At 40.3% G+C, this 22,059-nt stretch overlaps 1 protein-coding gene across 2 annotated transcripts in view; it reads right to left on the reverse strand.

Moving 5' to 3' along the window:
• Nucleotides 1-22,059, reverse strand: part of fras1 (Fraser extracellular matrix complex subunit 1) — a 323,395-nt gene that overhangs the window by 226,825 nt on the left and 74,511 nt on the right. For both annotated transcript variants that reach the window (XM_063490043.1, XM_063490042.1), the window contains exon 3: nt 208-315. In XM_063490043.1, coding sequence (XP_063346113.1) covers nt 208-315 — 108 coding nt within the window. The remainder of the gene's footprint in view (nt 1-207; nt 316-22,059) is intronic.

Here is a 22,059-nt window from a genome sequence, read left to right on the forward strand (position 1 = left end):
CCCAATTTTTCATAGCTTCAGGGAAGTTGTCTTATTTTCGTTCTAATATAAATGAGCCATAACCCAAAAACCAGAAGCAAAAGCTGCCATATAACAAACAAAATTAGATAACATCACTAGGTAAACTGATTGATTGCTCACCTGGACATAATAATTGCAGAGGACAAAAAGAAAAAGTGCATATTTGTCAAATGTAAAATATCTTACCCTCTGCAGGTCACAGTGGGGGTTGGGACAGTGGGTGGGCCCACAGATGGCCACATCACCATAGCAGGTACACTCCTGACAGGACTGCGGCCTCCATGACGTGTTGTTCTGTCGAGACAAAGATTAAAGCAGGCATTAAAAATGGCCGAGGTCACGCTTGGTTTATCGCTGCAGAAAAACAACATTACTCTTTTAATCGTCACCATATTTAAACACACCAACAAGTCATTTGACGTTGACAGCTGGGGCAGAAGACTGCAAACACACAGGCCTCTTTGTACATAATAATCTAAGAGAAAATGTTTGTTTGGCTCACTCACTTGGAAATTTCCAGGTCTGGGATTGAAAAAAATATAATAATAATAATAATAATAATAATTAAACTATCATAAGGGACTTTACTTTCGACTAATTGGCACAAAACTATGTGGTAATTGAGCATCACAAATACAGAACACGAATATGAAATGAGGGCGAAGAAAATGTAATTTAATCTGCATGTTTGGGCGAATCGCACCTCTCTAGCTCACTGCAGCGGTTTGTATGAGCTCCATGATTACGGAGTAAGGTTTTACTGCTGCAGTTTACAAAATGCGAGCACCACCATAAGAAAACCATTTCACATTTTGAACTCTTATCATCCTCTACACTTAAGGTTGTAAAACACTGAAGGATTTCTGCTGCAGGTAGTGTGAAACTACTTCTGTGTTGATTAAAAGCCTCGAACACCATGGCCAACTAGACAATGAAATAGGGCAAAAAGGCAGAAAAGTTAGAGATCAGCTCCACCAGCTGGCTTCACCCTTTTGGATGCCTGCTATTTGTCAATAGCTCATAACACCTAGCTGACGATGTCTTAGCTTAAAGCCAAAATGAAATCAATATTCCAGTGCCTGCATATGCCCCCCATATATCATCTTACAGCACATAAATCTGATTTAGCCAAATGATTAATAACCCACTCATGACGGGAGTGTCCATGGGCAGATGTGGCTATGAAGTAGAGCCTTCGTGGAGAGGTGGGGTGACTGTCCATCCCAATGGCTGTGCTTCATTTAAAATGGTAATTTAAGCTGTGCTTGCATTTGTATAATGGTCTTATTTTTAGGATCATCTGTAGTAAACAAGGCGAGGCAAAAAGAAAGAACTGCAAAGGTTACTGCAGGCTTGAATCTGGGTGCAAACCTCAGCACCACTTCATAACCAACAGGAAATCACTCACATCATGTCTAGATTTTGTTTACAAATGACATCAAAGTGCTGTGCTTAAAGCTTTAGACATACAAAAGACCAAATCGGATCATGCACCCTTCTTACATATGAGACATTTATTTTTAAATGAGGCGCAATCTTAAACTAAACTTGCTATTCATCCATCCAAAAATAAGACAACAGTGCTGGCATCAGAAAAGCGAACTCATCTTCACCGTTTCACTTCAACAAATCTATTTATTGAACTTTGACAAGTATGATAACAAGTGTGGATGTGTAAAAGCAACAACACTTCCATAAACATTACCCATACTGCAACCGCGTATAAAAAAGAGGAAATTGGATCAAGATATTCAAGAAGATATTACAACAAACTGCTATCTCATCTCATCATCAGTTGACAGAACACTATTAAACGCAGAAGACTAAATAAGATGGCTGCACACAGTTTTATTGCTTTATTTTGCACACGCATCCAAGGTCAGTGATCTGCTCCATAAAACAGGGAGGTCTTACAGATTGTGAGGTGAAAATAACATGTTAAATACAGCCCCGAATAATGTCCAGGAGTATTTATGGAACCATACGTGGCTAATTTAAACAAATATCAAGGTAAAAATCCACTAAGCCAGGTAACACAGCACGTTTTACACTTAGCTGTAGCTTCCAGGTCTGAAAAGTGTGTTGTTTTTCTAATGGCCTACAGAGGGCCAACTTCTCTGGATGCAAAAAGACTGGCTGCAGAGAAGTCTATGGTTGTCTTTTGTTCTATGACCTCATTAAACCCTTTTCAGAACACCTACTTGGAAAAAAGTACTTTAAAAAGTAAAACACGAAAGAAAGTCATGCATTAAGCATGCAGTCAAATGTGGGAGTAGTTATAGGTCATGTTGAAAGACACACAGGCAGAGATGAGACAGTAAAAATTTAATTAGGGACACAGCCAGTGGAGGTGAAAGACATACCTGGAGAGAGCATGTAAGTTAACGCGCTCCCTGTAGTGCAGACTGAACTATTTATGCATCGGCGTACATGTGCTTAATTGTGAGTTTGTGGATGTGCAACTCTGCACAGCTGTGGCCAGATGTATAACGAGCTTTGTGACGGCAAATGAGTCATGACAAATCTCTGCAAAGAGTATCAATGTTCCAGCTCCAAGTGGAGAGGGAGGAGCGACCTTCACGAGGGAAGGGAAGGTGGGTATCAATCGAATGCGGCAGTTTTCCCAAGTAGGCATTCCTTTACTGTGACAGAAACGCACACGTGATGTTCAAACAAACATGCTGATGTAGGAAGCTACATAAAGTAGCAGCTTCATTTTTCTCAAACTACATCAGAAGACCAACACAACTTTAGCCTTACTTCAGGCACGCTTTGAGGTCAAGTTCATCCACAATCCCCATCGATCAGCTGATCTCAAAGCCAGCAATCAGCTGATGCATCAGCTGATATCCTTCTACACATTCTATTAGCAAAACTAGAGGATCTGCTATTTAAGCTGCTTTAGCCTGCCTACTTAAAGTGCACATCTGTAAGCTGCTTTGCAACCCACCTCCACCTCCCTCCTACTGCTGCTGCTCTCCCAGCTTTCAACCTTCTGAATATGTACGTGTAAGAGCAGAAGCTTCTGCCAAATATAAATTGCTGCAAATCTTTGACAACAGAAGCACTGACCAAAATGAATTTTATATACTGTATGAACCCACATTCGAGTGTATTGCACACATATTTTCAACTACAAGAAAAAGCAATGTAGCTACAACACAAAACCAGACTACCTGTAAAAGGCACACAGTTGTACTCTACTGTCCTGAACCGTCTCCGAGGTCATCTGTTCTGACTCCACAGAGCAGTTTGTCACAGCGAATATACTGCTCCCTCTTAATCTCTTTGTTATAAAAAGACCAAAGATACTTCCCTCCTGGCCTTTTCTGAATGTGAGGTTTAAAAGTATGGTCACTGTGAAAGTGTGACATCCTGACCGTAATTCAGAAAAGATCCACCATACCAACCAATCTCTCTAAAACGGTGATCTATTCTGTGTCACATGGCCTTCCGACAGATTGGCCTACAGGCTAAAAGAGGTTCAAAGCAAACATAAAAATGGGAAATTATTCTGACTGGACCGGAACAGCAGAACCGCGGGCTCCTCAACAATTCTTTCATTTAGAAAAGTGATTGTTATCAAAAGTACTGGAATACTAATGAATACAAAGAGTCCGTTTTCTGTGGTGCCAGTTATCTCAAAGCTTGTTAAACACCCTACCTTTATTGTGTTTGCATGTGCCGTATTTCTACATGTGCTCACATTTAGCCACTTGTTATACACTAAAAAGTGGCTAAATGAGACCAAAGGAGTCACAGACTAGACACCATAGAAGCCTAATATTAGCATTTTAATGCTGACATTTACACTTGTCATAGAAAATGGTATTATAGTAAACAGAAACCTTTAGGGGCTTTTGAAATGTTGATCAGATGGATTTGTACAGATTATACAAAACATAGTATATAGTAAATATCATCAACTTTTATTTCTCACAGAGATTATTTTCTGTAAAATATCTTTTTTTTTCACTGAAGGAATCAGTTCAAAGTGAACATCACTCTCAGCATTATCATATTCACAGCAAAGTTGTTTCACTGTTATTCAAAAGATTTTTAAAATAAAACAAACATGCAGCACCTTTTTACTAAAACCTTTTAGATGTAAATCTAAACACAGTGGGTGTATTTTGAAGGATGGGCATGTCACATTATATTAATAACCTGTATGTGCAAGAAAAGGGCATCGTGTGAAAGAGTTGGATAGCTTAGATATAATTTAGGTAAAGGGGTCACTGGGGTTAATAATAAGCCTGTGTGCATGCAGGTATGCCCTCAGAAATAACTTTCCCATTATGGCTCTGTGGCTGCCATTCGTGGCAGTGACTCATTCTTAATAGAGCGGTGTAAAATTAGCACGGCAGCTAATAGCATGGGTGTCTGACTGCATTGGCACCGGGGTGCCACGGCTCAGGGGCCGAGTCCATTTCAGCCGAGGTCTCGGCCAGGTCCAGGAGGTTACACTCTGTTGCAGATCTACGTCGTGAGTGTACTGAGTGTACGACAAGCCAAATGGGATTGACCCAGAGTTCACTGTAAACACTGACCTCTTAGAGAGGATAGGGCAGGAGGGCAAGGATTTCTCAAGAAACACCGACTCCCTCCTGCTTTGACACGTCCAAGCAATGGAAGCTATACAGACAGCAGTGTGGGCGGTAGTAGCAATTCCTTCCCCACCCCCTCCCAGTGAGACTGTCCCCTATAGGGACCCATACCTGGGATTCGTTGATTAAACATCTAAGGAGTTGAAGGCTTATTTCATTCGCCCCCTGGAGAAAGAGCTCTGCCTCAGATTCGATTTAGGCCAGAGCCAGCTCAGCCAACATGGCTGAATGTCTCCAGTTTCATAAAGAAGAAAATAGATCCATAACTTTCGCACACAGTACATTCTGGTCAAGGCTTTCTGCACGACAAAGCAGTTTGCAGTGTGGAAGTCGAAGTGGAAGGTTGCCAGGTTTCATTACATCCCAAAAAGAGCCACTTGAATGAAGTATAGGCTATCTATAGTTAATGTCAAATGAATAAATTATAAATAAAGATGGATTTTTCTGCCACGATGGGAAGAACAACACTACAAAAAGTATATGATAAATTATTTTGACTAGAACATATTCAGCTTATTATTTGTTTCTTTGATTAATCTTTCCAGCTTTACTGCAAAACCAGTGACTGTTTGCGGGGATTTGTTCATATGTTTATGACCATTTCTCTTATCGGACTGCATGCATACGTCTCACACTTACAAGCAGAGAGAGCACAGGGGACGCTGTGTTCTTATCAGTTAAGTGGAAAGCTAAGTGATGAGAGAAGTGCAGCTTTAACCTCCATTAGTTTGTTCAGCAGCCAGCATCAGAAGGCTGTGGTCACAGTGGGAAGCTCCCAGTGAGAAGTGTGTCTTCCTCGCTGAATCTCAAACAGGATAAAGCTGAAAAACAACCAGCATCTCCGAGTCAATTCTCCCTGGATGAAAACAGAGCGAGGGGAGGACTTGGTTGGCCCTACATGGGATTAAGTGGCAGTTTCGATTAAAATCCAATCAAGAACAAAAGGTAGAGTCAAACATTAACAGGCCCCAGTTTTGTTGAGCTGTCAGTTGAACTAGTTGGACTTTCCTATTGAAAACAGAGAAGTGTGAAGAAAGGCAGGCTGCCCAGCAAGCAAAATGTAATTGGGCTAAAATTGGGGCAGGAGCTGATAGAAACTAAAGCTATTACTGAGGCAAATTCAATCGTGGGACATGATGGCTTACAGCAGCCAAACAGCCCTGACTGAGACGCTTCAGACGACTGCAAAAACACTCGAGCTGCTCCTCAAGGGAACCCGCTTCTGTCAACACAACTTTGTATTTGCAGCTGATCAACGGGATCACACCGAAGCAATAAGTTGTATTCACAACTATGGATATCTGGGCCAGGATTCAATAATGCAACAGGGAATCTGAAGTATTGGGTAATTTGACACTGCTGGGGGAAAAAGTATTAGTTTGCACATTTACTTTGACAGCACTGTTAAATATTACCTCACCTACTGTAATTGCTAAAACTAGCATTTCTTTTTCTGACCCACTATTCCACATTAACAGAGCAGTAATCACAATAAATGAAAGTTCATTGCTGTTCTTGGAAACACAACTAATTACTGACAATCTTTTTTCTTTAATTAACAGATTGAGTTTTGGTTTATATTTTTGTTTTTCCAAGTCAAAAATTAAATTACGGCTTTAATTTCAAAGCCAAACTGATGTGAAGTGGTATGGATGGGTTCTCAGGTCAAGGGTGGCTTTGGTGAGCCTTCAGTTGGAGTTGTTATAACATCTAATATGTTTTCATTTAATTTGACATGTGCAGCGAGTGTAAATCGGCCTATAGAAAATACTGATGAAGAACAACCGCCAAGGGAGAAAGCAAGACCAGAGATTACCTGGCACAGACCATTGATGAGATGGAACTGGAAGAGACATAGGAGTATGAGATGATCATATTTTGTCTTTCATGCACTTTCTGGCTTACTCTTTGGAACTGATCAGACTGAAGCAAACAATGGTCTGTGCATCATAAAACCATCTTTGCATCAAGAGACAGAAGTCATAGTTTCTCCCCTTGAAACAGCAGTGCCTCCAAGAGTCTCAGCTTTAGGCGTCCCTGTAACAACGGTGTGGATGGTAAACGTATTGAAAGTTAAACGTTTTGAAACTAAACCCGAAAACAGCTACAACGATCTATCTGCGTGATTTTGGCGTCAGACAAATGAATTATTTTTCGATGCCCTTTTTGATTTACACTCAAAAAATCACATTGAGTCAACAATATGAGGCTTAAAGGTCAATTTCCACTTCATATCAGAGCATCCTGTGCTGCCGCTGATATCCATGTCAAGACATCCTGTTTTATGCATCAGTCATTGTTTATAAACAAAGGTACATTTTTTAAAGATATATATGTTAAAAAAAACTGCATTCTGGAAAACGTAATCCCTCTTTTGCTCTCTACACAGATTATTTACTTGCATAAAAATCCAAACATGTACAAATCTGACTGGTCCATAAAGCTCAGGCTGCAAAGGGAAAGCAGAAAGCTTCTGGTACTGAAAGTCATGTCCTTTACCTGCAGATTCTGCATATTTATTCTTTACTTGAATTACAGTAAAGTGAACAGAATTTAACAAACTTATAATGAAGAAGAAATTGAGGAACCCTGACGTACGGGGCAAATGGGAGAGTTAATATGATGATAAAACACAGACTGACACCACAATGAAGTGAAAACCTACATTATTAATGTTTTGTTTTTCTGCACATTTTCTTCTTCAGTTGCAGAGATACCATGAAGTATCAACTCACAATGCATTGCAAAATTGCAGATATCAAGATACTGCAATATTGGGAGAAGTGCTGTTTCAATGTATGGGTTTCGCTTAAAAATAAAAAAGAAAGAAAAAAGAAAATACAGATGCAGTGGACAAACCAGGCCTTACTTCCTCAGCATCGTTTCCTGCTCTCGGGCTGCTTCCTCATTGTTCAGCTGATGCAGAAGGAGCGTTAGCATTTCTCTTTTTAGAGGGCAGCAGCTTTGTCGCTCATGTTTTGTCAAATAAAACACGGCTGAAATGAATTCAAATTCATTCATTTGCTGCCGTTTAACTGCTTCATCCCACAACTTCCCTCAGTGTCGGCCAGCTGATTATATGCTAATTTCTTACAAGGCAAGCTGTGAAAACGAGCAAAGTTATAGAGCTGCCCAGCTGAAGGACACCTAAAACTGTCGCAGTCTGGGCCAAAAAGCCTGATTTAATCGAAGCGTTGGCAAATATTCAAAGCACTCACAAAGGGGACGACTCTTTCTGCTCAATGGTTTAATCATGAATTTCCCAGCCTGTCTCACATCTTTTTCATTACTGACCCCCAGTACGAGCTATCTAGCAACTAATGAATCTGCATGCAAAGCAGGAGACGGTGTCCTCTGCCACAGGGTTAGCATTGTTAGGCTAATAGCCACACAAATCCATCTGAGAGAAAGGAAGAGTTTAAAAGTTGTGGCTTAGCTCATTGATTCAACTTTCCCCCATGCCTCCGGTCCAATTAGAGGACCTGCTGGTAAGACATGACAAATGACTGGCTGATCGTTGGCCTCCCAGCACCCATAAATCCAGCTGTCTGCCCTCACCCTACCATAGCTGCTATCGCTCCTGCAGCCAAATATCAGCATCAAGCACGTAATGGGTTCTGGATCATCAAACAGATGGCCCAAAAGAGCCAGAGTCCAGCAACAAGAAAGAGATTAGCAGTGAAGCCACACAGGCGTGAACAGAAAAGCAAAAGCTTGGTTTGCGACACAGAGCAGATTCATAATTGTTTTAGGAATTTGTCACTGCTGTATTTTTGCAATTATTACACAAAAAATAAACATGTCAGCTTGAAAAGAGTGACTTGACTCAAAAGGAAAAACAGCTTTTATATGATAGTGTGCTGCAAATAAAGCCAAACTAAAACAACTCAGCAGTGAACTCTTTAAGAGGCTCAAGGATAGAAATCCACACTGAAAGCTCGCTGCTTAGTAATTTTTAATATGTTTATTTTACTTAAGGTGCCATGAGGAGAAAACAAGCACAAACTGATCAAATCTGCATAATTCATAAATGAAGTCACAGGAAAAGTCCTGATAGGGGAAGGTTTATAACAAGCCAGGTGCAGAGCTCTGTAACGACGAGCGAGCAAACAAAAGCATTTCGCTCAATAATTCACCGCTTCTGTCTCAGCACCCATTAGTTCTAATGAAAAATCTATGCCACAAGTCCAGCCACAAGTTTTGACGCTGCTCGGACTCCATTTGTGCTGCACTACAGATTTAGTTTGATTCAGGGATTTATACTTTGGAAAGGCTAGAACAAAAGAGACAAATTTTTTGTGAGCCAAAGAAAACACAGTGGGGATTTAGATCGAGAATGGTCCAAAGGAGACGTGCAAAGTGGGGGGGGAGGCAATGGCTGAGATGCAGGTGAACAGAAAGCTGAGAAACTAAATCACATACTATATTTCATCTCACAGGCCCGCTGTGATACATAATGCATGCTTCCTGCGTTCAATCTGAGAAGTTTGTTCCCTTTCATTGTTGAGCTTTTGGAGGAGCTGACTCATTCATTATCCAGTGTAGAGGTTCCTCACATCTTACAAAACTCATTTGCATTCATTCAAAAGGATTTCAGGTTGATGCCACATTGCATAATTTGAAATCTGTTTGACAAATCTGTCTAATTTGTTCCTGTTTTGTTGCTCCTGTCAGCTCACAGTGATCACACTGCAGACACATCATCATCCCTCCAGCTTCCAATTTTCACCTCCAACACCAAACATCTTGGCAGGCTACAGCGAATCGCTCCTACAAAAGAACAGCAGCTTTTAGACAAACAAACACAATGTAAATAATTCATATATTTAGATAGCTCAGAGAAGTGCCTCTATTGTTTTAAAATCTTGAACATATGGACAGAGGAGCTCTGAAAGTGGCTCGGACTGCAAAGCGTTATCCTCAAACCCTCTCGCTCATGTACACGAGCGAGAATTTTAATAACACACCACTTGGGCACGGTGAAAGTCATGTTAGGTAACGTAGGCGGCAGCCCTCCGTCTCCCAGCTACAGCATAACCAGAAATTTGAGGCTGAGCAACTTTTTAAATCACTGTTTTCCACCTCAGAGGAAAGAAGAAGTTAAAAATTAATGACGAGTGATTTCTGACCCATTTTGACACTCTGATTTGATTTGGGGAGCTTATGAATCTGTAACCAAATTTTAATTTGGGGCAGCTGTGAGCAGAGCTGGAGACCTGCGCTGCAACACAACTGCAATCCCGCTTGGAGGAATACCAGCTGGATAATGTTTCATGAAGCTGCTCCGGTAATTCCAGACCCATCAGAGAGAAGAAAAGGGGAAAGGTCAGAGGATGTCCTGTTGGCACCATTACTGGCTACCACTCAAACTTACATATTTATACTAACCAGTGTCATGTTGCACATTCCCAACCAATTGAAATGCATCCCATTCCTATCCATCTTTCTTTCTTTTTTAACTTTTAGGAAGGCCTATGTTTGTCTTCATAACCTTTAAATCTACTTAAAACCACATACAAATCATGCAAAATGCACAATTTTCTTATTTTAGCACTATCCACTTGGCTCCAAGGTACTTGGCTCCTTCACCGAGGCTAATGGCATTGCTGTATTTGGTGGTTTTAAACCAAATGATCTAAATCTCTAGTTTGCACTGTATTCAAACTCCATACATACTGGATGGTTGTTGCATAATGTTAGTGACCAACAGACTGTCGGAATAGATCAAAAAATAGATCAAAGTGCAGATGAAGAAATTAAAGATGAACTAAAAATGGGCAATTGTGATAAAACAACATGATCTAACAAAGACAAAGGAAGACAGGGCTGCATGCATGTACACAGAGGGATAAGAACAAAACAAGACACAGGTAGGAATAAGACGAGGGTGGGGGCAAGGAGGGGAAACAAAAATGGGAAGTCAAACCGAAACAAATAGGGAAAAATTAGAAAACTAATCTTCACAGTGAAACAGGGAACAACCAAATAACCAAGACACATGAAGACAAACACTGAAAGTGATGACAGAGAGAGAGGAACGCAGGAAAAAGAAGGCGAGTATAAGACTAAAAGCAACTAAAAATAAATAAAAACCTCAGGGAGTGTGACTGGAATGGTGCCTGAACTGGTGTGAAAATGACCCACTACAAATATGACACAACATCCAAAACACATCTCATTAGACAAAACAAACAAACACAAATTATTCTGTATTAATGAATTAATTAAGAGAGCGTTTGCTGTATCGGATTTCACGTCTCGCTTCAGCACGAAAGTCACAATCGGCTCATGTTCGCATTTCCTTAGACTGAACTACATTTTTAAAATGCTTCATGAACAGGGGTCAGGAGGTTTGGGTGGGTGGCACGTAACAAATGTTAAATTGCTATCTGGAAAGGCTGGGGGCCAGGACTTGAACTGCTGACCCCGTGATTGAGGAACGAGCGCTGTACTTGCTTAAGCCTCGGGCCCCGAGATGTTGCCGTTTGTCAGGGTTGGTAATTTAAAGTTATCTCTCCAGAGTGGGAACAAAACGCTGTGAAATGACGCACGAAAGCTTAAAATGTGTTGACATGACACCCGAAATGTCCTTATAAGTGGTGCGCTGTGATTTAAAGGCCACGTCTCGTGCTTAATGATACAGAAACAACATCGCCAGCTGGCATCGCTGACTTAAAACTGCAGTAGCACGTCAGCTTTCCTCTATATATATTTAACACCAAATTTTAAATGTTTTCTGCTTCACTTTATCTAATGTTTAAGAGTAAACTGTAACAGCTGAAATGGGAATACAGCAATCTTTGAACTGGCCCATTGCCTCCCTTAAATACGGCATCCTTGCCTCCATGCACAAGACCAGGGCGCTCGACTGATTCGCTCCTTGTACATAAAGATGTCAAAGTAAGACTTTGCAAAAAGGGACACAAGCATTTCCTTAATTATTCAAAAATATAAATTATGAATAAACTGATAGTTGAGTTACTCAGCAGTACCTTTTTAGCGATTACTGTGTAATACTATTTTACTGAATCATTAGTAATTCAAAATGATCCATAATCATCCTCATTCCACTTTCTTTATGTTGTTCATATTTAACGTTGACATTACATCAGGATTACGTCCACATCACCTGCTGTTAATGTGTCCTCTCAACTTCCTCTTAAAAGAAAGCAAAAGTCCCAAATCAGCAGTTACTAGGCAAGTGATGACTAATGAATCACTCATTAACAATTCCCCATTCCCACTACTACTATTCAGTAATAAAAACCCATTCTCGTTGCAAGGGCACCAAATACTGCTGGTGGCATCTTAATATCCACAAGGTTTTGTTTTCCATCCAGTCCCTGATCTCCCACATTTGGGCAATAAAGTTCATTTAAACACAACAGGTAAGGCCATTTCTCAGTGTACTTTAACCAAAAACACAATCTTTTTCCAAACCAGATGATTTAGTCTAGTCTAATTTAGTCTAGCAAGTGAAAGCTGAAGTAAGAAAGCAAATAAAAACAAACGGATGCCTGAAGACCGGCGAATTAAAGTGCAAAACACGAAGCTATCAAAGCCACCATCCAGCCTCCTGATCCAGACTCTTCAAAAGAGGACCTCTAAGTTGAGTAGTACAATATCATTGTGTCTGATGCGTCATGGCTCAGACATCAAAGGATACCTGGGGAGTAGTTCGGTATCCCGGTATCTGCAGGTAACAGCAGGATTTGAAGTGATGAGAATGTGTTGTTGTTAGTAACTAAGGAGGTTTTTGTGTCCATTATCATAAAGATTTGTAACTTAACGATGGTGTAATCAGGTTTGTTGTTTATAACACCTGTTCAACTGGCCAATCTGATATCTGTGTGAATGAGCAATCACATGGCAGAAACTTTAGACATGTAAACTAACTCTGAACATGCATGGTTGTTCTGAGTATTTCTAAAACTGGTTTGAAATGGTTTGAAAAATAGAAAATATCCAGCGAGCAGCAGTTTTCTGGGTGAAAATTTCTTGTTGAAATCGAAGGAGATTGGGCAGCTGATGCTTCCAGCTAACAGTAACTCTAATTTCTCATTAGGATCTGTAATGCACAACATGTTGAATCTTGAAACAGATGGGCTACAGCACCAGAAGATCACAGCAGTTATGATTCCTTTCAACTAATAACAGGAAAGTGAGGCTACAAATCGAATGGGCTCACTGAAATTGGTCAGTAGAAGATTGGAAAAACATTGCCTTGTCTGATGACTCTCAATTTCTGCTGCTACAGTCAGATGGGCAGGTCAGAAATTGGCGAAAACAACATGAAAGCACGGATGAATCCTGTCTTGTATCAGTGGTTATTGTATCAGTGGCGTAATGGCATGAACATGAACAATGATTTCACTGTACTCAAAATGCTTGCCACAAGTCATGAATGTGCGGCTGAAAAATCTGAAACCAGTATGCGATGCAAAAATCTGTGAGGTATCCTTCCAGCATCACGTTCACAGTTATGGGATGAGATGAAGAGGGCAAATGCTACCTAAGTGTTAGTCAGAGTCAAATTTATTATAAGCACATTCAAAACAACAGCTGTTGACCAAAGTGCTGTACAAAACATAGGACCAGATGACAAAATATAAGAAAAGAAACATAAAATAGGGCTGTGCGATATGACCAAAATCTCATATCCCGATATAAGACATCTATCGTCCGATAACGATATAAAACACAAAAATTTAACACTTTCTGTAAATTCTGTGAATCTCGGGCAGCTCGACTTGCGCGAAGTGTTTCCAGCTGGGCGTCGTGTACCTGGAGTCGAGCGTTTTAACAGATGCATTAAACGATACATTTTTAGACATAGGTTGTAACGGCCGCCGTTTTCTTTGTATTTATTACACAGCGTGCTGCGGGGAAAAGCCTGTTCTAACGTTTGAGTCTAAGGTTTATTTTTTAGCACCTGACGCCTCTTTTTTGCTTCTCATCCGTAAATACTCTGCATACTCTTTCACGGGATTCAGTTTATTTGTGATTCAGAAAAGTCTCAACAGGATCTTGAGCTTTATTGTGAAAGGTTTATGTGGAAAATAAACAAGCGGACACGCCATGGTTTTACCGTTGTTGTTGCTAACGACAACGCATAAAAGCAGGCGCTTGTCCGTCTGTAATGTGGTTATATTAAATATAAGAGAAAGAGAGAACTTTAAGAAATTAATATAGCCACTACAGTGACCATCAAAATGATAAAAAAGAATATTGCAGTTTATTTTGCAACACCACGAAACAAATGATAGCGTGAAATGAAACGATAGATGTTTTTATATCGTCATCCGATATACATCTTTATATGAACAGCCCTAACATTAAATGAAAAAAAAAAAAGTAGTCACAACCCATTCTGATTTAAAAGGCAGAGAATAAAAGTTGGTTTTCAAACGGTTTTTGAAAGTGTCTAATGTTGGGGAGCTCCTGATGTGAGGGGGCAATTTGTTCCACAGTTTAGGAGCAGCCACAGCAAAGCCTCGATCTCCTCTGTGCTTTAATCGGGACCTCGGGACAGCAAGGAGCATTTGGTCCGCAGACCTCAGTGATCTTGAAGGAGTGTACAAATCGAAAAGATCAGATGGTACGAGGGCGCTAACCCATGCAGCTCCTTAAAAACAAATATTAAAATATTAAAATCATTTTGAAAACTGACTGGCAGCCAGTGTAATGATGCTAGTATTGGAGATATGTGGTCTTGCTTGTGTGTGCCAGCTGCAGCGTTTTGGACCAGCTGCAGTCGGCTAACCAATCACAGACTGACACCTGAATAAAGACGATCACAGCAGTCGAGTTGGGATGAAATGACAGAGGAATGGCTTCATTTTTGCAGGCAGCTAGAGATGAAAGAAAGAAGCGTTGGTGTGAATCTTGGGTCAATTTATTCATTAAAAACATGCAAACTGCAGCTCATAACTTTATTGTTCCCATAGACTGTACAAAAACACAAATGCACAATACAGACCCTCAATCCTTGTCCCAACGTCATGGCCACCCCCCCCCCCCCCCCCCCCCAAAAAAAAAAACATCCAGACACTTTCAATAAGTAAATAGAAAAGCTGTGTATATTGAAATAGACTTAACAATACAATATCAAGCCACCACGAATTTATAAGAATAAACCTCCCGATTACAACTTGGTGTAAATGAATCTGCCTTTTAAAGAATGAAACATGAATCAGTGGCATTATTTATTCATATGTTCTCCCAGTACAACTATGTAGTCTCTGCCCAAAATTAATGATGTAATAGTGTCACTGCACTATGAAATATGACCTGAGGATGCTTGTATCCTCTCTCTCTCCAACCAGCCGTTGCAGTCTCCTGCCCACGCTCACATCAACGAGCAATTTTCCATGTTGTGTATTGGCCTAAACAGACTAAGTGCAGTCTCACAGAAAAGTAACCGCCCATTTGCTCCTTGTACCTCCTGGCAGGATGTAAAAGCAGCAAAACTTTCTTTTCAGGGTGTAAAAGTGCAGCAATAGTTTAGCAAGCGGCATGTAATAAAAGAAAGTTCTACAGCAGCTACATCTGCTCTGAGAAATATGATGCGGTGAGTTCAAGAAGCGGCAGACGATAAAAACTAAATCTAAAGCTCGTAAAATAAGCGCAGGAAGTTTGCACATCACTCTTTATGGGTGTAAAATGACTGTGAACCAGCCACCAATCAGTGGCGCAAGCACACGGATGAGGATGTATGGATTACCAGAGGGACAGCTCTCTGACAGATTCAGCAGCCAAAGGGAACCTGACACAGGAAACAAGGCGTGCTGCTGTCTAAATGAGAAGAGCAGCAGCTGTGTGTGAGTGTGCGCATCTAGTTTAGGAACAAGGTCTACCCTTTAAGCTACTCAACAGAAATCACACGTGCTGTCTGGTATAAATGTGAGTGTGTAGGAGTAGGACAAGCCAATTAAAAGAGCGTTAAGCAGACTGCAAATGCAACAGATGCACGGATCCAGGAAGGAAATACAAAAACACCAACTGTCCTCGGCACTCTTATGAACAAACACACACTCACCAGCTCTCCTCGTGGGTCAGTACACTCTCACAGAGATGAAAGTACACTGCACTCCAACATAAAGTACTCGATTTGATTTATCCCTCTACATGTTGGCATTTTCTATCTATTTATATCTCCGTCACTGGTGATGAAAAATAAAGAATTTAACTTTTAAACACTGTTTTATCACCAAAGTGGGATTTTAAAATTGACAAGTATCTTAGAAAAACATGACATGCAATGGAAATGTCTTTGACTATGAAATGTAACTATTTTAAATGCTAGTGTGACTTTGTTGCATGAAAAAATACCCCAAAATCCAGTTTGTGTCTGCAGCCTTGACAGGAAGTTTTTAGCTTGCATGCAGTAACTGAGGGCAGCGATGTGGAGAACTGGGTACAGCATATTTTTATTTCAGGTCTCTGACCACACACACACCCGCTTGTAGAAACCAGCACAGAATCTGGAGCAGTCACAGTTACAGTGGATGGAGAATAAGCCTACTTCATTAATAGAATATAAACCACTGCTGGCATGGTGAACAAAAATGTTTGTTTGGATAACGCAAGACTGTTGCAAAAAAGGCCACGATATACTTCTGGCATACTTTTGACTCTACAGGAAGTTACGCATTTATGACTCTTTTGGTGCAGCTATAATTCATTAAGCCACAACCTCCAAAATATTTTTTCTTACATTCTTGTGCTTACCTATTAATTTTTGTGGGTGCATTCATTCAACTTTGTGTTGCAGGTGATGCAAAAGTGTCATTATGTCAGGAACTTTTATAAAATTCAGACCAGGAAATTTACTGAGACATGAGAGATTTAAAAAAATGTTCTTGGAACTTTTTCTTCTATAGCTGATTTTAATTTTTGCAAATTTCCCTTCATGATCATCTGCATTTTTAGATCGCTTCCTGGAGGCCCCACTCTATAACTCCTATCTGCCATGGGGTGCACCTTTAAAACTTATCTCTGACTTGCATGTGGAGGATCATAGCTGATGATGATGGCTGGTTCTGCAGGTACAAACCAGCAGCTTTTAGGTCGGGAGTCAGCTCCTTTTTTCCCCAACATTTCAAAGATTGTGCACCATAAAACTCTTACAGCAGAGTCTTACCATAGTGAGGTGTCTAAGGAAGAAGCAAAAACCACCTAAAATGTAGCCCCGCCATTAAGCCAACATGTGGCTGCGCACAGCACTTTGCAATTTCATACACTTCTTTGGCCAAACCAGCACAATCTTCACTCACTAACTGGTCCAGTTGCGAGATTAATCTCCTTAAGACTTCAATAAAATAAAAATCAAGAGTTATTTTGACACATAACTCTTTGATTATGTCTCCATTTGTCCACACAGGACTTTTGAAAATACGAAACAACCTTATTGTTGGTAACCACACACTTTTGTGCATTTTCCATCCGTGTGAACAGCTGCTATTATACTTATTATACTTTTTCAGGGAAACACTCTACTTAAGAACCCTGATGATGAGAATGATGATGCACAACTTAGAATCAACATTAATTATGAAAAGCAAAACAAACACTGTATTTTTTTAGGCAGCAATGGGGGAACCAATCAATACCTAGAAATTTGCCATACACAAGGTACAACTTCCTGTATGTGCCACTGATGTTTTGATTTTTGACTCCTTACAAACATTAACACATGGAGATCTGATGTCACAATCACGGCTGTTACAAAAGTATTGCGTCACTTCATAAGGCAAAGTTTGACTGTGTGTGTGTGTGTGTGTGTGTGTGTGTGTGTGTGTGTGTGTGTGTGTGTGTGTACGTGTGTGTGAGTGAGAGAGAGAGAGAGAGAGAGGGACAAGACATTTCCAGAACACACAGAGTGGTGTTCCTCTCTATATTAGCGACTTGATTAGGATAAGCGAAGCATAGCTGTTGGTAAAGAAGCCAAACTGGCTGCGATGTGCATTTATTTATTGTGAGTTTGTGTTGTGACAGTCTGCGTTTGCATATAATCCAATCTTCCTACTTCCGGATCTAAAATTGGTTTTGTCCTCAGCAGCACAAACCCAGGCAGGATCTTCCTTCTGGGATTTTTTTGTCTTCTTTCACTTGATTTTTTTTTTGACAATCAAAGCATCCCATACACACCCACACTCACACCTACACATGCACACAGAGACACACACAGGCTCTCCAAACACCCCCTGCCAGCGCTGACAGGATTCTTTTGCAGTTTCTGCACAACAAGCAGGGAAGTTACAAGCATCAAGCTGCGTGTGTGTGTGTGTAACGCAGCATTGCCCTGCAGGGTGACTGATAATCAAAGTACATTATCACCACTGAACATTTCGAGTACTTTCCTGGTAGTAAGATCCACGGGCTGAGACTGACACTTACACACACAAACACACACACAGGTGTATTTATTAGATTGCTTTGTCTGGAAACCCTTAGAAACTAGAGCTACATGGTCATTAAGTCCAACTTTGGTTAATCTTACACTAAGATTTTAGATAATAATAAGATGAGAAATACTTTTCTTACCCCATATTTTGTAAATTCTCTCATTGTAAAAACAAACAAACATTGTTATAATAAAAGAACCAAACCTGTGAAAGGAAGACTTGTTTTGGTTCACAAACACATGTACACGCACATCATCTGATTGTATCAGTTCAATAAACACTAATTAGATTAATCCATTATTTAAAAGATCAGTGATTTACAATGTGTCCAAAAAACAAAAAAACTGAACATCAGACTCAGCTGAACCAAATTTGATTATTTTGTATCTACTAAAAAGTTAGAGATTCAGTTCAGCCAGACAAAAGGCAGTGCAAAGTCGCACATTTTCACATTAAAATCATCAGAAGACAATTCATTCTTGATCTTAGAAGCAGCAGTTGAAAGCATAATTTAGACTTTTCTTTTTAGAAACAGACTTTTGTCCACACTGGCTTAAAAGCTGAGCTTATCTGAGGCCAACAAATGAGCGAGATAGCGGGAATCAAAGGGCACTGGAAGTACGGGGCAAAGGAGCCAGCAGGCTCCCACTTTCTTTATAAGTGGAGGATCACTATGTGGCAATATTCTCACCCCTACTCTGCCTCTGACTGGATAGTGTCTGCTCATCCATCAGCCTTACAAGTTACAGCATATAAATCCACAATGTCGATCACTTCCATGTTTCCTCTTCATTATCTGTGTCACCAAACTAGGAACACATTCTGGAAGCGTGACCTTTTCAATGATATGCATGAAGCTTTAGGCGAATAGAGGTATCTTGCTTCACCCCTATATTCAGCAACTGAAAGGCTTATTTCTTCTCTCTGACATTTTCAGAAACACACATCACTGAAATGTTTTCATAACATATGGGAGCGGTTGCAACTGAGGTAGCATGTTGCTCTTGATTTCAAATCCAACAGCAGAAAGCTCACGAGATGGGCCTTCGTCCAATCACGCGAACCTCTGTGTTTCCGTGGGCTTGGAAGGCTGGAGAGGAGAGGAAGATCACCGATCACTCATCTATTCACTGTCACTGACTCGCCCATCAAGAGGCCAGCAGAGGAAGCAGGGCGACCCCTCGCTGTGGTCACATGCCATCAGACTCCACAAGCTTCGGTTTGGACTTTGACTCAAAGCAAGTAGGTGAATCACCAGCTGAGTTTGTTTTGGTTATACTGAGAATATTAGTTATCAAATAACTGTTTCAGAAATCCTCTGAGTTCCTAGAATGCAAAAGTGAGAAAATGAAGCATAAACTGCCTCTTCATCCTCACTCAAATTACAGATTCCCAAGTCTTCCTCCATAATTCAACGCTTCCAAGGCAGCTCCAGATCTGACTGAGCTGAATTTCGTTTTAGGGTTTATTTTCCTTTCACCATCTAAGATATAACATGCATAAGGCTACATCACATCTAGTTACCTCATGTTGCAACTAAGAAAACCAAATTAATGAGTAATTCATGCATTTGCTGCAGGAATATTTGCCTCAGTTACTGCAGTTACTTTCACCGCTCCATCAAGTTCTCAGCCTCCTCTCCACTACACCACTGGCACCGCTAGTCCAACCGAACCAGCAGAATCATGCAAGAGAATGAAAATCTGGCAAATCGAGCAAGATAATGTCCTCTTTATATAAAATCGGAGAAAGCGCAAAGTCATTTTCCAGTAGGACAGAATCAAATGAGTGTGAAGATATCAGAAAATCATTTGGTTATGTTTTATGACTCAGCTGATTTAAAAAAATCTTTTGAAACACTTCTTTGAAACAGTTAATTACTCCATTTCTAATGATTTGTCTTCTTTCTCTTGAAACTGGCAATTTTTTACAAATAAATAATTATTAAAGGATGTATTTTCAGCTGATTTTTAATTCTCTTTAAACTGCATATTGATGCTATGTATTGACATTACTTTAGCAACAGCCTGTATTATCAGAAACATTTTTCACCTTCACTTCACTCTTCAACATATCCCTCTACACCTCGCCGCTGTAATTACCGAGCTTCCCCTCGGGGATCAATAAAGTTCATCTCATCTGATATCATCTTCTCATCTCATCTCATTTTATCTTCCACGAGGGGTGAAAGACACAGATTCACAGAGCTACCTAGAAAATGTCGTTTGGATAAAGTACATACGTAAAATCTTTTCAGATGCACTATCAGGATGTTCCTTCAGGAAGAGGAGCAATCTATAGTTACCCCCCAGGTGATCTTCCAGGAATTTTTCTACTGATTTTGTAGTCTTTTGGAAAAACTTGCTTCATAAAATATAAACTCCTTTAGACGGTTCAAGTGTTCCAACGTCACATCTTCTCCTGAAAGCTCGGCGATGACATGCACATCATGTGTTTTAAGTCTTTTTCAGTCTTTCATTTTCCAAACTTACTTCTTTTTTTAGCATTGTTGCAATTTGTTGTAGTCTTCTTTCAACTTCTGCTTCTTCTATTTTACTCATATTTACCGTAGTTAGTTTTCACCCCATTATAAGTTTGAATCTGCTTTGAATCAGTGGACTAAGCACTCCATCTTATTTTCTTGTGGGAATCATTTGCATATGCAAAGATCTAAACCTGGACTGCTTTCAAGTGAAATTCAGACAAATGTATGCAGTATCATGGCTTTCCTGCAACACTGCAGCAAAATATTTCCCAATTTCAACAAGCATGATGATATTTAACTTAATTATTCTCTATCAGTTCGCTTATAGCAGCACAATTAAACCACCAAGATGACAAACATGGGAATTGTGTTGCACTTAATTTAACACGCTGCTGTGTGCAGATATCTACCTGTCAGTATAAAGGTATAACATGCATTGATTTATTTGTGTGTGATGACATAGAAGCCGTGAAGAGTTTGTTTTATTCTCCCAGCAGGCTGAACAAAGGTGAAGTTTTCTCTGTCTCTGAGAGCAGACTGAAATGTAGGAGCTCTGCAGCTTCGATCTCAGATGATCGTCTACAAAGGTGTTTATGGAGGGAATCCAGCCAACAGGCTGTGCTGCGTTGAATGATTTGGCTGAGAAACGGGAGCCAAGAAGTAGTCTGCCGTGCACGTTTTCTAACCCGAGTGAGCACAGCGCTGGGTAATTATTTGGCAGAAGACATCGTGAAATGGATATGACAGCTGCAATTACAATGAGGATGAAGCATGACTGCCGTGCTGGCCTGTATTTTCTGTACCGTTACAGGCCCTTATGTCACTACAGATTTGGGGTTATTTGGGCGTGAATCAAGATTAGGAGAAGTTGATGGTTACTCATTTGAGATATTAAGGGAGGCGATGAAGACAAGTTAATATTCTAAAAGAGGATCTGGGTAAGAATACTAACCTGCGTAATTACAATTCCTTATCTGCAGTTTTGCCTCTGCTGTCATTGTGTCTGTAGTAATCAAGGTTGAAAGATGGACATCACCCATTGGTAGGCGAAACCTCAAGCTGATCGTTTTGGCCGTCGGCACTTTAGTGTCTAACTAACTGATCAACAACAGATACAGTCACTGTTTTCTACTTGAAGGTTGTTCGATTGTGCCTCTCATCGCTCCACCAGCCTCCTGACATGGATCACTGTAGGCTGTAGGTCTAACATACATCAGAAAAAGACGTTTAAGAGAGGACGCTTTGTCAGAAATTGTTGCTAATAGGGCATCCAAAATGTGAGGGAGGAAAAGGCTTCATTACCAAACATCAGTCTATGATGAGTTGAGGGTGAATATGAGTTAAATCTTTGATGGTCTTGGTCCAACAGACTAACATCACCGATGCTGCTGGCATGACTCAGAACAGCAAGAAAAAGGACAAGAATTTATTTATTTCCACAACCACATACAAATCCCGGTTTGTTTTTTCACAGACTTTATACTGACCTGCAGTAAACTTGACCCGAGTACCTACACATGTATTTACTCAAACTTCAGCA

This window comes from Pelmatolapia mariae, linkage group LG12, assembly GCF_036321145.2.
Source record: "Pelmatolapia mariae isolate MD_Pm_ZW linkage group LG12, Pm_UMD_F_2, whole genome shotgun sequence".
NCBI lineage: Eukaryota > Metazoa > Chordata > Actinopteri > Cichliformes > Cichlidae > Pelmatolapia > Pelmatolapia mariae.